This window comes from Cydia splendana, chromosome 8, assembly GCF_910591565.1.
Source record: "Cydia splendana chromosome 8, ilCydSple1.2, whole genome shotgun sequence".
In the NCBI taxonomy this organism is placed as follows: domain Eukaryota; kingdom Metazoa; phylum Arthropoda; class Insecta; order Lepidoptera; family Tortricidae; genus Cydia; species Cydia splendana.
Window position 1 is genome coordinate 17,220,707 of NC_085967.1, and position 17,014 is coordinate 17,237,720.

The following is a 17,014-nucleotide window of genomic DNA, read 5'->3' on the forward strand; positions in this document are numbered from 1 at the left end:
TCTTTGCGCATTTTTAATTAGGCCAATTCGTTTCTTGTTTTAGACTGTACCTTTATATTTGATATGTTCATTTTCCCACCTTCTGGTGTACTAGAAGAATTAGAAAATACATAACATTTTAACAACTTTGTATTCGAACATTCTCGCTCTTGTTTAAGGTGAAGGCGGCACCCAAGGCCTAGGGCTCCTGCGTCTCCACTCCACATTTAGGCACGACCTGAAAATATACGCGTCAGACGAAGGTCGAGTCCAGATGACGGCCGCGGCGTTCGCGAAGGGATTGCTGGCTTTGGAAGGCGAACTGACGCCCATTCTAGTGCAGATGGTCAAATCTGCTAATACCAATGGACTGCTGGATAATGATTGTGATTCTTCGAAGGTGCAGAATATGTGAGTATCATGATTGATTGATTATCATGAATATTTGCTAACTACTTTGTACTGGCGGGAGATTGCGCAGGATCGAGACAACTGGCGTTTACTCGTGTCGGAGGCCAAGACTTATTTTGGCTCGCTGCGCCATTAAGTAAGTAAGTAAGTAACTACTTTTTAGTAACTATGCTACGTGACATGCATTAAAATTTTAATTGAATGACATAAAATGTGTAGATGTCTAGTTTACTTTTCCTGTGTTTAAATATTCTGAACTATGGACTATGATGGAGACGAGATGGCGAATCCACTTTCAAAGTACGTACGAATTGCGAAAAGGGAGGAATTTTGAGCATGGGATATTCCCTTTGAACGCCATGCCTATCGTGTGCGGCGCGTCATCGTGAACTTTGTTGAAATGGACGAAAGTTGATTGGGCTGTAGCAGCGCGCGTCAGTTGACGCCTTTAGCTGCCAAAGGTTTAAGAATGGGACATATTATGAATGGAATTTGTTACGAACAGGAATTATTAATTTCAGGGCGAAAGCGCGTCTCCACGAAGCAATGCAAGTGGACCGCGAGTTCACCGAGCAGGACCGACAGCGCATCAACCCCTGCGAGAGCCTCAGCATCAGCGCCGCCATGGAGTTCGTCAAGAACCCGGTGCGCTGCTGCGCGCACGTGCACACGCTCATACAGCAGCTCGTGCACATCGTGCTGGTGAAGAAGGACGACCCCAAGACTAAAGGTGACCCACCCATGCATGCTAGCGACTTCTCTAAGCAGTACCGGTAGCATCAACCCCTGCGAGAGCCTCAGCATCAGCGCCGCCATGGACTTTGTTAAGAACCCTGTGCGCTGCTGCGCGCACGTGCATACGCTCATACAGCAGCTCGTGCACATCGTGCTGGTGAAGAAGGACGACCCCAAGACTAAAGGTGACCCAGCCTTGCGTGCCGGAGCCTTCTCTAAGTAGGACCGGTAGCATCAACCCCTGCGAGAGCCTCAGCATCAGCGCCGCCATGGAGTTCGTCAAGAACCCGGTGCGCTGCTGCGCGCACGTGCAGACGCTCATACAGCAGCTCGTGCACATCGTGCTGGTGAAGAAGGACGACCCCAAGACTAAAGGTGACCCAGCCTTGCGTGCCAGAGCCTTCTCTAAGTAGGACCGGTAGCATCAACCCCTGCGAGAGCCTCAGCATCAGCGCCGCCATGGAGTTCGTCAAGAACCCGGTGCGCTGCTGCGCGCACGTGCACACGCTCATACAGCAGCTCGTGCACATCGTGCTGGTGAAGAAGGACGACCCCAAGACTAAAGGTGACCCAGCCTTGCGTGCCAGAGACTTCTCTAAGTAGAAACGGTAGTATCAACCCCTGCGAGAGCCTCAGACACATTTGACTTGAGCGGCTGATTTGTAGCGCCATTGAAGCCGACAATCCTGTTTAACCTAAAAAAAGGCAACAACATCAAAATACGTTCAGGTCTGGCGAGTTCACGGCAAATGTGTCTTTAGTGCCTCACTCGTTAATCTTTTGCGAAAGGATCGCTAACAGCTCGCGTCCATTTCGTACAGTCAAGGAATTTGATTTATTATGCCACTTCGTACCATAACACAGTGAGAAACGATATGTATGCCACTAGGGATCTCGTATTAGGGCTCATTTAGACGGCGCGCGAACTCGTATACTATTTTAGTTACATTGCGGACCAAGGCGGTTACATCAATTCAGCCGACCAATCAAATAACGCAATGTAATGAAACTCGCATGCGAGTTTTCGCACCGTCTACATGAGCCCTTGTTATTGTCACTGGGAAAAGCACGAAGAGCACAAGAGGCTAAATCGCCTGATCAGCACACCTTAATTAAACTAAACTACTATTGGCGCATTCTGCTGCTGACAATGACACAGACAAAAGTAGAAACTCAATCGTTACCCTTTAATCACTTTCTCTCGTAAAAGTATCACATGAGCATAAACATTCTTTCAACATTTTTTCCTTACTGATCGATTTTAATACTAATGAATTATCTTTCAGACACTATCCTCTATCACGGCGAGACTTGGGAGCTGATGGGCCGCCGCTGGGGCAAGATCGAAAAAGACTTCTGCACAAAGAACAAGACGTACGACATCTCGAAGATCCCGGACATCTACGACTGCATCAAATACGATCTTCAGCATAATCAACATGCACTGCAGTTTGACTTGGCCGAGGAGCTGTATATGTACGCCAAATATTTGGCAGACATTGTTATACCGCAGGTGAATGTCTATGTTCAGAAAAAAGAATATTGGACATAAGAATACACTTACCCCGCGTCGATTTTGATTACATAACAGGTCGATTTCTCACGCAAACTTACTCACTTATTAGATGTGACCCATTCACGAGGAAAATCCTGGGAAAATCACATTCCAAATACGAAAAAATCGGCATGTTATATAGTCACAGTTTTGTCTTAGGATTTTTTTTTATTTCTCGCATTTTGCTTAATGAGAGAGTGAGTTGCAATGCACATTGGACCAAGAAATTGGACAGGTGGAACACCATACTTAGCAGTGTGGGGTTCATGTATTGTAAAAAGGCTTTATTGACAATAAAGTTGTGGTTAAATAATTTTGATTACCTTGTCAACTAAATTATTCCGATGCTGACTGTACTATACCATCTTTTTTTTCTTAGGAATATGGTCTGACGATGCAAGAAAAGCTCACGATTGGGCAGGGGATCTGCACGCCGCTGCTCAAAAAGATCCGCGCGGACCTGCAACGGAACATCGAGGAATCCGGCGAGGAGACGGTCAATAGGCTAAACCCAAGGTAAATTTAAATATTAATCTTGAATTAGTTTAGTATGGTGGAACGCATTTTTTACTGGTGAGAGAGATTCAATGTGTCATTTGCAGCGTGGGTGAGAGTCCGGTACAATGCCGGATCAATGTACCGCTAGGTTATGATTGTTAGCTCGTATTTCCGTGCTTTTGTACGGCACAATACGAGCATACAGACCTAGATCATAAATTTATTTTGACATTAATTCCTTGCTGCTAAAGTTCTATATTCGCTTGCAGGTACAGCCACGGCGTGTCGTCGCCGGGCCGGCACGTGCGAACGCGTCTGTACTTCACCAGCGAGAGCCATGTTCACTCCTTACTCACTGTGCTACGCTTCGGCGGGCTGTTAGATGTATGTGTACCTTAATGATTTACTACTAAGGTTGAAATTAGCAGGTACAGAGACGGTTTGATGTGGCCGGGTCTATACTTTGCCAGCGAGAACCACTGTAGACTCGCTGCTCACCGTGTTACTAGAGTGTGCTCACTGAATACGTTTACCAGGCAGCGACACACCACTTTTTTGTATCGTATTTTTCAAACAGGAAAAACACGACAAGTATCATCTCAGTACAATTTTGCGAGATTTGGCGTTTTAAGGTTATAAATGATATGGAGATGACATCTGTCACCGTAATTAAAACAAAAATATGACTTTGTTTATCCACGAAATGATAGGTAACGTGCTAGTTAATCAGTGCTAACCCCGAGTATCTGTCGCCGTACCCTTCGTGTTTGAAAAATGCTATAGCGATGGCATCATTTATATCCTAATATCTGGGAGACCGAGCTTTGCTCGGAAACATATAAAAACTTAAAAATGCGCGTTTTCCCAGAGATAAGACCTAGCTAGATCGATTTATCGCCTCCGAAAATCCCCATATAGCAAATTTCATCGAGCCGTTTCCGAGATCCCCGAAATATATATGTATCATCATCTTCCTCGCGTTATCCCGGCATTTTGCCACGGCTCATGGGAGCCTGGGGTCCGCTTGGCAACTAATCCCGAGAATTGGCAAATAATTATTATTATTCCGAAATATATATGTATATAAATAAATAAACCAGAATTGCTCGTTTAAAGGTATTAGATAACTCATAATATTACGCGATACGGTGCTTTTGATATATTTTATTAACAAACAATGTTTTATGATAATTGTCAGGTACTAAAAGACGAGCAGTGGCGGCGCGCAATGGAATACGTGTCCATGGTCTCGGAGCTCAACTACATGTCGCAGATTGTCGTTATGCTGTACGAGGACCCTACGAAGGACCCTTGCTCTGAAGAAAGGTTAGTTCCTCAATGGTATTCGACGTATGAGTGTGTCAGTAACCGTACCAAGATGCTTAGATAACTCTCACTACAAAAAAAGTCAAAATGCATGTTGACACATGTACAATTTATGTGTTAGAGTATTCCACCTGTCTAATGTGAGTGTGTCTCACTCTCTCATTAAAGCAAAATGCGAGACGCAATACACATTGGATAAATTGGATAGGTGGAATACCACCCTTAGGTACATCTTATGTATAAAATTATTGACGGAGTCTTTATCGGCTCGAATCCTTTTGAGTTGCGTTTAAAAAAGACTCGATATAGGACTAGACTCGGAACTTAAAAGACTGAAGCATTTTTAGCGCAGAGTCTCGTATTAACGAGTCGAGTTCGTTAACCGTTTGGACGCCAATGACCGATATATCCGCACCGCAGGTTCAACGCCAAAGACCAATTAATCGGTCACAGACCACAGAGCAACATAGACCTACATGCATATGCATAAAGTTCAATTTCAGTTTTGACACTTCGGTGACGTGGCGTCTGAGTGACAGCTTTTGTGTTTGACACGGCGTCGAAAAGGTTAAATTGAGACTCAAAAGACGCGAGTTCCTACCAATACTATAGTTCGTTTTTTTTAGCATTAGAAAGAACTTGAAAGAAGGTAAGCGATCTTGACATGTCTTTTAATTGAAAAACGCTTTTTAAAAATCAGTAACTATTACTTATGAAAGCAGAAGAATATAAATGGTCGTATTCGATTCATAATTGTTACATATTTGCCGTGACTTAAGGTCTCTGCCCACTACACCGTATCATACCATGACCGTGCTATGAATGTGTCAGGCAAAAAAAATATCTTTGTATTAAAATGTATGAGACTATGCCCACTAGCCCGTTCCGTCACCGACCATACCCGTAGCGTGCCATGCACGGACCGTCAAAAATTGTCGGCGAGGATATTTTGCTCCGTGCATGGCACGCAACGTTGCCAGAACGGTGCGTGCAGGCGGCGAAACGGTGAACAGACGGGTTATAACCGCGTATGGTGACCGTTCTAAGCCCGTTGTAAACGCGTTGCCATATTTCTTGCTCGCTCTTGCCAGTCTAATTCCGTCAGTTTTAGAACACGCACGTTAATTTGAATATTAAAATGGATGACGAAAAATTAATTGAGACTGTCCGAAAATACGAATTTATATACAATTTAAAAAGCATCCTAAGTATATGGATAGTAAGAAATACCAAGAAAGATCTTGCGTGAAATTAAATTGATGAGGAAGTAAAACAGTCTTGTAGGCATTTAGTTTAATTGTACTTTCAATATACATACATATAAGTATTATCATAGACGACTTCTAGAGGAAAGGGGACGGCCGCTTCTCCATGGACAAACGTAGGCGGCAGGGGGAACAAATTGAGTCAAAATATTTTCAAAAAAGTTAATATTTAGAGAGGAAAATGAGGACTACCTTTGTATGAAAAGGCGATTTCGCTCGGATCCTCCACTTTCGTCTTAATATACTTATGGTATTATTATCGAGTAATTTATTCAAAATGCTAGAGGGTACTTGAATATATTGAATACTTACTGTTATTTTTAGATTATTTATGTACCTACTTATACGAGTATATCTGCAAAGTATTCACATTATCTGAACAATTGTTGTGAACTAATTATTACATTTATATAAGTACCCTTTTTTTAGTTGAACACAGCTACGGGGATGATACGCGGATACTACGGTCACTAAACCCGTTATGAACGGATATGAAACGATGTGGACACGGTGTAGTGGGCATAGTAGTCCGTGTCGCGTTACATTCCGTGCCTGATACGTTCATAGCACGGTCATGGTATGATACGCTGTAGTGGGCAGAGACCTTTATTTTTAAAACGTGATTTTCAATAAAAAGACACATCAAGATTGTTTACCTTATTTCTAATGCTAAAAAAAACGAACTATAGAGATAGCCAATTAGAGACCAAAAGTTGGAGGCAAAGTCATTTGACATTCACTCACATTTTGCTGTAGGTATTTTTTGTAGGGTTATCTCATTTCTTGAATAGCTTAATGACTACTTTCAAGGCAACCCTGAAGAATTTTTTGTTGTTATTTTTGTGTGTATTCTGTCCAGGTTCCACGTAGAGCTGCACTTCAGCCCCGGCGTGAACTGCTGCGTGCAGAAGAACCTCCCGCCCGGCCCCGGCTTCCGGCCGCACAGCCGGAACCATTCCACCACTAACAACTCTGTAAGATCATACTGCATTTGTTAACACATTCACTGACAAGAACACGTATGCGTGTTCATTTTGTACTGGAAACGGGGCGCCCGGCACCGAAAGTGTTAAGTTGGCGTCTGTTTTAAAATAAGGAAAGTTTTATGAATAAGGGGATCAATCATTAATAAAATAGGTACATGACATAACACTTTAAACTCTCGCGTTTTGTACACATATTTAATTACACAAACGGGTCTACGGGGTTACGGGTATTTGTTGGGACGTCAGTCTTTCCGTGACCACAGCTGGTGCAACTCAGCTGAAACGTCGGAATTAAAGGTAAAAGCAATGAAATTATATCGCGGTAGACCCGTTTGTGTAATTAAATATAGGTACATGACATGTATAAATGTTTACAGCAGAGCTCCTCCGAAGAAGTGAAGTGTATAGAAGAAGAAGCGGAAGACGACCAGATGGCGAGCCAAGAGACCTTACAACCGGTAAGTACACGTTTCTAACGTGTCCTCAAATTTCGGCTCGTCCCCATTTGCAGATGTAGTGCATTATAGGGTATTTTCCTACTAGTCAAATCAGTTACTTTTTTAGAAATGTCAAAACGATTTGCTAATATGAAATTTATATGAAACATTACATCGTGACGTCAGAGTCAACTCACCTACTTTTTATATTTCTATCCGATTTATTGAATAGAACTTGTGTTTGAAAATAACTCCTATCTGTGTTTGTCTAATAATTATCTGGTGCTTTATTTCATGCATGGTGTAAAATAATTTATTTTAAAAACAGTATAATACCCTATTGTTTTCCGTCGTACTGTCTCGGAAACGTTCGTATTTGTCATGCTACTTCAGTCAACCTCAGTACTTTTTGTACCGAGACTGACTGAAATAGCAAGACACCCACGTTTCCGTGAAAATACGATGGAAAATAATTATGCACTACATCTGTATCTAGGTTTTTTTGCCAAACAAAATTAAACAATATCACCAAACAAGATAGGTGATCATTTGGTCATAGAAGATAGAATGGGCACGAAAGAAAGATTTAAACTCAAGAACTGGTGATATGGTTCAATTTTGAGAAATATAAAATTATTGTCTTATTGATATATTGTTAAATCACGTCGTTAATCTCGTAATTAAATGGTCAATCGAACGCGTAATTTCTTGGGAAATAGGAACATTAAGCCTTAGTCATTTTACTGAAAATGTATGCTATGAATGTTTTCAGGACACCGACGAACTGGACAACACCTTTTCTCCGAGGAAAAATTCTAAATCTAAATTGAGGCCTTCAGATCCGATTCCAATTTGGTAAGAATACAGATGTTACATCATTAGTCACGCACAAAGGGTAAATGGAGCGAGCTATGTTTGGTGTTTCTCTGTCAAATGGGATTATAAATGAGTCGTCGATATAGTTAAGATAAATTTCATGCTTAAGGATAGTATTCCATCTGTCCAATATCTTGCTCCAATGTGTATTTGCGTCTCACATTTTCCTTAATGAGAGAGTGAAATGCATTGCACATTCGACATGTGGCAGTGCGTAGGGCGCCATATTTGGAGATCGAATGCGGCTTGGAGGCGTCCACGAACCGACCGGCCTTGATGGAGGCTTTTGAGAAGGTCTATGTCGGCAGGTGTAACACTTGCAGCCATTACCACATACAATACTACAGTGTATGTGCTCTCCTTACTGCTACTCATTGCTTTAATTTTATTCCACGAATTAATAAATAAAAAACACATTTATAGCGCAAATAGTTTTTTATAAAAAAAATATATTATGTAAATGTGCATAACGAGATTAACACACTCATTGCCAATCAGGCAAACAAGATATCCGCGCCAGGCTACAACAATTTCGTCATATAAAGCTGTAGTACCTCGATTCCGACTATCGGGTCGTCCGGCCTGGGAACGAAATCATAAAATACCCGATAGTCGGGTTCTCGGCACTGAATGTGTTAACTTATTGTTTAATTTATACAATGTTATAACTCAGCATTACCTTTTTCAGCAACCTGCACTACACGGTGAGCGGGCACGAGGCGGTGTCGCTGGCGGCGCGCCTCAACGAGCTGCGGGCGCGGCCCGAACACTCCTCGCATCGCGAACAGGTCTCGGCAGTGTGTAGGGTGCATGCGAGAGCGGCAAACATACCAAACAAAATATACTCTGTCAAGCCATTTCCGTCAGTAAAAAAATCTAATCGTCCTATAAAAAAAAATTGCGCTCCTTTTTCTACTGACAAACTTGTTTGACCATCTATAAATCACATACAAGTATGCGACCAGTCTTACTAGGTTTGTGCTCGATGCACAGATCCCTTTGCCGCGTGACGCCCTGAGGCCTGCCCTGCCGAATCCGAATGTTCGCCATTGAGGCTGTATCGATCGTGTTGCTATGAGTGGGAACTTATCAGATTGCAGGGTCTCACTTCAACAAATTGCAACTTGTCGCTCACCATGCCGCTGCTGGAGCATTTCATCAGATTGTCGCCCTTTGAGTTAGATGCAATGAAATATTTAAACCATAGTTACGGAACGGAATTTCATCAGCCAAAAAACACATAGTCATCAGCAAAAGCGGCTATATGAGCAAAGCTATCAAAATTGGATATTCATCCTAACTAGAATCCTCCCACGCTAAGTCATACATTGTCACCGCCGAATCGGTGCAAACTTAGCGTAAACTAGCTCTATTACTAATGCTAACTTGCCACACCAAACCTGTTTCTAAGGGTGGTATTCCACCTGTCCAATATGTATTTTGCCTCTCATTTTGCTTAATGAGAGAGTGAGACGCAATGTGTTTGGACCATGATATTGGACAGATGTAAAACCACCCTAAGGGCTGCTTTAGACGGCACGCGAACTCGTATGCGATTTTAGTTACATTGCGGACCGTTGGTTACGTCCAATTCAACCAACCAATCAAAAACAGCAATGTAATGAAACTCCTATGCGAGTTCTCGCATCGTCTAAACAGGGCTTAACATCCACTTTACTCCACCAGAGCGAAGAGAAAGAACAAAACGCCAGCGAGGACCCGCAGCCCCGCGCGCGCAGCTACGACCAGCACAAGCAGCACGACAGCGGTAAGTGCGCACGCGACGCCCGCCGTGGCTAACCAGAGTTCACTAACTGCAAGCGAGTGTCAATGTCAACTGTGGTACTGTGAACCTTATAATGCGGGCCTGGTTTACGAAATCTTGTATTTTAAACAAATAACCGTCAAACATATTTTTTGATACACACTTTTATTGCAGACTGTACTTTCTCAACTTTGCATGTCTATCAAGTACTTCTCGAGACCTTTCAAATGAGCCTAAACTCATTATGTTTTTCCATCGAAGAGTTCCTTTGGCTACCTTCCGACTGCATCATCAGATCAGCTCCATGTTAGCATATTATTGCATTGTTATCGAAAATATGAAAGTATGCGAAATTTCAGCTCAATCAGACACCCGAAAGTAGTTCAAATTTAAGTTCCAAGATTTGTAGCACCATATACAGTCAGCAGCAATAGTTGCTAAGCGGGCGAGGTGTTCAAAATGATCATGACGCGAATTTATTGTTCAGAGAATAAGAGCGCGTCAAGGTAATTTTGAACACCTCGCCCGCTTAGCAACTATTGCTGCTGACTGTACAAAGAGATATAGGTATATTATACGCAGTGAAGCTAAATAAAAGTGTGTAAAAAGCAAGAGGACATCTAATGAAAAGGTTAAAACTAAGCTTCTGCTAGTATACGGTCGAGTTTATAAACATCCTTACAAGCCAATGTTCCAATAATATATTTACACGGCCTTATTGTCAGTGGCATAGAGGCGTGTATATATATTTATAAAACATTGACTAGTAAAGATTTTGTAAACTCTGACTGTACAAATTACAAGCTTTGTGAAACTGGCCTAGGCAGACAGAAAAATATAAAAATATATTTGCTGCCACACGTGCTGAATATGACCTTTGAAATCAAAAAGAAAAAGTGATCAATGGGAGGGCTACTGTTTTTAACAACAAGAAGCTTAATTCAAATTTTTTTTATTGAAAATTTTACAGTAAAGATACAATATTTAGTACCTTAATCTAATGTTTCGCCAAACTGTGAGACAGTTTGGTGGCGGTGAAATTGGCGAGTTAAAAATCAAAATACCAGTCTTCATAAAATAAAAACAAATATGGAACTGAATCATTCTACAAAATAGGATACAAATAGCTAGAAAATCCCTTATAGAATCACGGGTATCGCACCCCCGGCCTAATGTTATTGAAAGTGTCAAAAATAAGTTAGGCGCGAGACTGCGTTGTTATGTGTTCAGGGAAAAGTAGGCAGCTCGGAAAAATATTCCAGATATTTCAACATGTGCTCTGAAATGCACTCCTGGTGGCCTGTTGTGTTTAATGAAGTTTTGACTAGAGTAGGTATGTACCTAAATAGGGGTTGGCGTGACGGAATATCAGTGCGACTTCGAATTTAATGAAACATTATCAAGTATGGGATCGTTAACGGATGACGTAAGATAATCTAATGTTTTATTCTTCGTCATTTTTCATAATCATGATTAGTTGATTACTTTGCTACTGAATAAGATTATGTTAATATTTATTCTTTATTCATAAGCAACACCGTAGGTACCACTTCGCAACTTATGCCTGACTTTGCTTCTGAACTATGCAAATTGCAGTAAAATGTGTGGTGTAGGTACTTCTTCCGAATTTCTTGGATTTTGGGCAGTTCTTTTTATTCTCTACAATTTATTGTGTCCTCGCTTCTATTTGTTTATATTATTTTAAAATTAAAGGACGGTAGTATTATGTTTTTGCACGGTTTTAAATACATACATACATAATAGTTGGAGTGGTACTTTGTTTGGGTTAACAATATTTTATTGAAATGTACAACAATATTGGCCGTGCAAAAGCATCAACTCGTCCAGTTAACTATTGGTTGGTATCTAAATTATTATTGCCACAGAAAAAATAAAATTCTAAAATGTATATAAAAAAATTGACATTGGCATCTAAAGTTGGTAATTTTTTGTGTCCCGTAGAAAACTTTGTTCACGGAACACTTATGGGATCACTTCGGTCTTGTTTTTGTTATAAAACAATACTTAGCCTTAAAAAAAATGAGACTGAAATCTGTTGCCTTAATAAGATCACTTCTGAAATGGCTAATAAAATTTAACTAATTTAGTTTTCATTTCGAAAGATAAATGGCGAGTATTGAAATATCTAAGTTAACATTACCCAACCAACCCTACCTAGCCTAAGCCAACAGGCGTCTTGTCGTCATGTTTTACTGCAATATGTAGTGTACGGTTGTCCGGTGTATCGGGCAGGCGCGGAGCTGACCCGGCTGCAGGCCTGGCAGAGCTTCGACAACCAAGGTGATGTGATACCCGACGAACGGACGAACTCCGATACAAAAACTTTAACACGAAGGATAATTTCATTATTAGTCTTTCTATAATATGTGCATTTTTAGTTGTATTCTAAAGGAGCTCGCAATTCGCTCGACAAACAAGTTCAGAAAATGGGCGAACGGCACTTCTTTTCTTTGTAGATAAAGTTTTCCATGTCATACTCGAACCTATTTAGGCCTACTCATTGAAATAAATCTTAGCGTATTGAGTGGGCAATTTATCTCAAAAGTTATATCTTGTTTTCAATCTACCTATAAGAAAATGCGGAACAGTATAGAACAATCTAATTGAGCCCTGTCACCTGTTTTTCTCACTAGACTGTCTTTTGAGAGAGGCGAGATGAGGTTTAGGGTTTTTTGTTTCGGAGTTTAAGTCCTTTGATGGTGAGAAGTGTTACCAGACTTATGTACCTACCTACGTTTAAATAGTAAATACCATTGTCTAAATGTCACGATTAATTTCCAAAAAAACTTAGAAAACTTTATTGATTTAAATTACTTACATTTAAACTTCAATTCAATAGCCCCATCTAATTAAATTAACAAAATTATTATTGTATTGTACTATAGTAAAAAATAACGTCTTGTGTTTATATCCCTCCTTGACGTAAGTATAGTACTTACTGTAACACTTATATTCCTCTTTAACTTAGTACGTCTGGTTACATTTTGACACAATAAATGGCCCTTAATCCTGAACGTATAAAACTAAACAAAAGCTTTATAAACGGTACACCAGACAAACAGTAGTGACCTATAACTAGTTTCCCCCTTGTTGGAGGTAAGCCAGCATGTCCCATCGAGGATGTATGTTTATTTAATATGTTTTCTAAATAGTGTCATTTCTAGCGTTTCGAGTGGTGAGCTCAGCTGGCCGGCGATGTTGTGTGTTTGCGCGTCTTGCTCCTCGCGTGTGCGTTTGGTGATTGTGCTGCCCTGCATGGTGTTCTTAACCGTTAACCTAGTTAAGGTTATTGTCTACTGTTCTGCCTAGATACTATCACTTATAACTAGAATTATTGGTCTTATAATGCTTGTCAGATATCAGAGTACTTTCATATCCGAATCATCGTTGCTTCTTAAGATCTGTGCGTTTTCAATGTTTCCATATTCAATATCATAATACGTTCAAGTCCAGTACACGCAGTTGCTATGGCTGAAATCGGCTATGACTTCCTCATCATTATCATCATAAGCATTGGCATAAATCTTTACTTTTAATACATCTACGAAACTATGACATTCTGAGTGCAATTGGTCACTCTTCTCGATTTTATTGTGCACCACACCTACAAACCATAACTAAGTATTTTGTACTCTGATATCTGAGCCATATACTTTAATGAACAAAGAGAAATGCGTTATTGGTGATGGTATCTAACTATATAGCTATTGTAAGATGTTCTAGTGACGTGTTTTAGTACCGTGAACGCAAATTTCGAGTCATGAACCTTCTCCCCCGATCATACTCGTATGAGCGGGCGAGAGGCCCCGCGGCGGAGGCTTGCGTCCACGGAGGGCGGCCACCATCCTCAAACGACACCTGGTTACGGGTTCTACTCTGACTGTCTCGCGTCTTGACACTCACGGGCACGCTTAAGCACAATTCTATACTTTATTTATTACGCAATATACTAATTTATTTTATTTCTATCACCCCCCTTCTAACTACATTCGCATATCACGTAACCGCACGTCCGTTAACGCCCCTGCCCGCTAACAGTCCCCGTGCTAACGCTCACGTCGCCCTCCGGGTTGACTTCGGCGCCGGAGACGCCCGAGTTCGACCTGGAGGGGGTCGAGTCCAGTACTAACGAGCTGCCGCTGTCCGCGATCACATTCGGTAGTAGAGTAGAGGTGGGGCCGGGGACGGGGCGCGTGGCCTCGTGGCCCCGCCTCGAGGAGTCATTGTGGCGCGGCGCAGGGCGGCGCCAGCGGCACAGCATCGCCGGACAGATGAGCTACCTCAAGATGCTGGGCCTGGCGCGCGGCAAGGCGGCCGGCGCCGCGGGCCTCTTCAGCACGGCCGTCATCTCCGGCTCCAGCTCCGCGCCCAATCTACGCGTCTGCATACCCTCCTCTGCAGCAAACAACAGTAAGTTAAAAAAAAGGTTTTTTATACGAGTGGAATTCATAATCCTTAGGTACATTACTTTTAATTTATTTATTTATTTAAGAAACAAACAGTCTTTTATAGTTATATATAACACTGGAACTTTTCTTAAAACTAGACTTACAGTTTCCTTAATGAAAATATTTTAACATCATGTTTATTAAGTAGTTTCTACATAGTAAAAGAGAGCTATTTGTGCGTGCAAAAACAAAACACAAAAAAAAAAGAAAAATGATGAAAATAAAAATATAAGAGTATTATAACAACCTTATGGTATTGTTACTAATTGTTTACAAACTGAATCCTGAGAAGGTTTTGTTATCTATTACCTAATAAAGAAATTATAAAAAGCAGTAACATCTAATACTGAGATTATTTCTTTATAGCGCCAATCTAAACATTTGGGTTATTAATTATTACACTGCATAGATAGTGTTTTAAATCTATTAAGTTTCTCACAGAAAATATCAAGGCTCAGAAATTTTTCGTTGTACAACCTACACGCCCTTCTAACAAAACTATTTTTTGCGTAAGCAGTCCGACTACGGGGGATGTAAAAGAGGGGTTTTTTCCTGCAAGCACGTTCACAACGTCGAGGGACTCTGAAGGAAAGTGAATGAAAGTGAATGTAATAAAAACGGAGCATCAATAATATTATTAATAATTTACAATTAAACATTAACACATTTACACAAGCATTCGAGTTGTGAATGTGTGCATATTGCGCGTATCGCCATCGACGACTCCCGTAGTCGACGTGTTATAAAATCACCCTTAGGGCGCGGAATTTCGGAATTTGTATAAATGAAAAACATGTCTCGCGCGGTCTTATATCTAAATGTGTTTAAATCCAAGACACTTATAAAAATAGAACAAGATTTCTATGATAGGTAACGAATAAAAATGACGCAAAGTATTTGTAGTATGACTTCGGTAGATGGCCAGTTTATTAGTTTAGTCTTAACCACTCGTGACGTAAGTATAATGTAACACTAACACGTGTATTAGGCTTGGCCAGTTCTATCAGGTTGATTCATAAAATCTGGCGCAATATTCCTACTGAATTATAAAAATCCTCATAACATTAAATAATCCGCGCCAGTTTTTGTCAATCTATCTATACTTACCGAGACAAAAGAATACTGATGAGAATTTCGAACAAAGAAAATCCAGTTAGTCACATACCATTGTTTAGTCTAATTAGAGACATACATGACTTAAGTTAAGTGTGACGTAAAATAAATTGTTGGTGAATTTCAAGGTTTTGGAAAACAGTAGATCGACAGGCAATGTGAATCAGTGACGAATGTAGGGATGTCCCTGGTGAAAAATGTTTGTGTTATTTTCGTAAGATTTCATCTTCAGTGACAGGTAAGTGGATCGGTTTAATTAAAGTGGTTATTGTTTTCCAAATAAGTACATATTAACAGCCATTCAATACTTGTCATGATACAGTCAGCAGCAGAAGTTGCTAAGCGGGCGAGGTGTTCGAAATTACCTTGACACGCTCTTATTCTCTTAACAATAAAGTCGCGTCATGATCATTTTGAACACCTCCCCCGCTTAGAAACTTCTGCTGCTGACTGTACCGAAGAGTAAATAAAGAAAATTATTTAGAATCATCGTTTAAAATTTTCGCGCAGACAGTGTCATCTATAAACACGTTTTCTCATAAGGACACCTTAATTTTGTATTTTTCTATATAAAACAAACAACTTGATTAATAATTTAGTAACACCCACTTTCACCACTTAACATCTCACTACTGACTGTAGTAACTAACAACAACCACGATATACATATTATATTTTAGAGTCTAAGGGTGGTATTCCATCGGTCCAATGTCATTGCGTCTCACTCTCTCATTAAGCAAAATGTGTGACAAAATACACATTGGACAACTGGAATACCACCCTTAGAAAAGCTCTTAAGTTTTCATTGTATGTGTTGGTTATAAACACTCGCGTAAACGTGTTTCCAGCCGCACTGGAAGGTTTCGGGGGCGTGCCGGCCATCCGGCCCCTAGAGACGCTGCACAACGCGTTGTCGCTGCGGCAGCTGGACGTGTTCCTCGAGCGCGTCACGGCCGCGCCCGTGCTGCTCGGCACGCCGCCCCAGCCGCCGCCCGAGCCGCCCGCCAAGCCCGCCTCGCCCACCAACAGTGAGTGTTACGCCTTCCTCGTCCAAGCATTCACGCTCGGATCATACGTTCCGCAGCCTTCGGGTCAGGTTAGTAGGTAGGGTACGCACACAAGTGCGACCACAAGGTTGCAACCGCCATTCCATACTAAGTATAATTTGGTTGTTAAGTGCATACGACCATGTCGCTGCCGCAGTTGCAACCGCAAGACTTAAAAGTTTTAATATCTGGGACTGTTGGAATTGACGGAACTAGCAGCTACTAACTATATAGCACCGTTACCGTTTATCATTTTTTAATAACAAATGAATAGCGATCGACGCTGCGAGCGACAGCAATGATCATGATTTGGTTTTAATGATTGTCTGTCGCATTACTTTAAAAGCAGCCTATAAAGATGTCAATTCTTGTGACTTAACTTGAAACCAAATATAGTCCGTCTAAGCTAAGTTTACACCGACTTGAATATAATAAAGTAAGGAAGGGATTCGACATTAATCCAGCCACATTTTATCATTGAAAATGGCATGCATAGGGGCTGTTCATAAATTACGTCATCTATTTTTGCCGATTTTTGACCCGCCCACCCTAA

At 41.1% G+C, this 17,014-nt stretch overlaps 1 protein-coding gene across 1 annotated transcript in view; it reads left to right on the top strand.

The window, feature by feature from the left end:
* LOC134792951 (inositol hexakisphosphate and diphosphoinositol-pentakisphosphate kinase 2) overlaps window positions 1-17,014 on the top strand; it is a 55,278-nt gene that overhangs the window by 25,626 nt on the left and 12,638 nt on the right. The window contains exons 13-25 of the mRNA XM_063764429.1: window positions 159-390; window positions 912-1,120; window positions 2,412-2,638; window positions 3,060-3,196; window positions 3,448-3,562; window positions 4,377-4,504; window positions 6,629-6,743; window positions 7,136-7,213; window positions 7,965-8,047; window positions 8,757-8,856; window positions 9,755-9,836; window positions 13,893-14,264; window positions 16,264-16,443. Coding sequence (XP_063620499.1) covers window positions 159-390; window positions 912-1,120; window positions 2,412-2,638; window positions 3,060-3,196; window positions 3,448-3,562; window positions 4,377-4,504; window positions 6,629-6,743; window positions 7,136-7,213; window positions 7,965-8,047; window positions 8,757-8,856; window positions 9,755-9,836; window positions 13,893-14,264; window positions 16,264-16,443 — 2,058 coding nt within the window. The remainder of the gene's footprint in view (window positions 1-158; window positions 391-911; window positions 1,121-2,411; window positions 2,639-3,059; window positions 3,197-3,447; window positions 3,563-4,376; window positions 4,505-6,628; window positions 6,744-7,135; window positions 7,214-7,964; window positions 8,048-8,756; window positions 8,857-9,754; window positions 9,837-13,892; window positions 14,265-16,263; window positions 16,444-17,014) is intronic.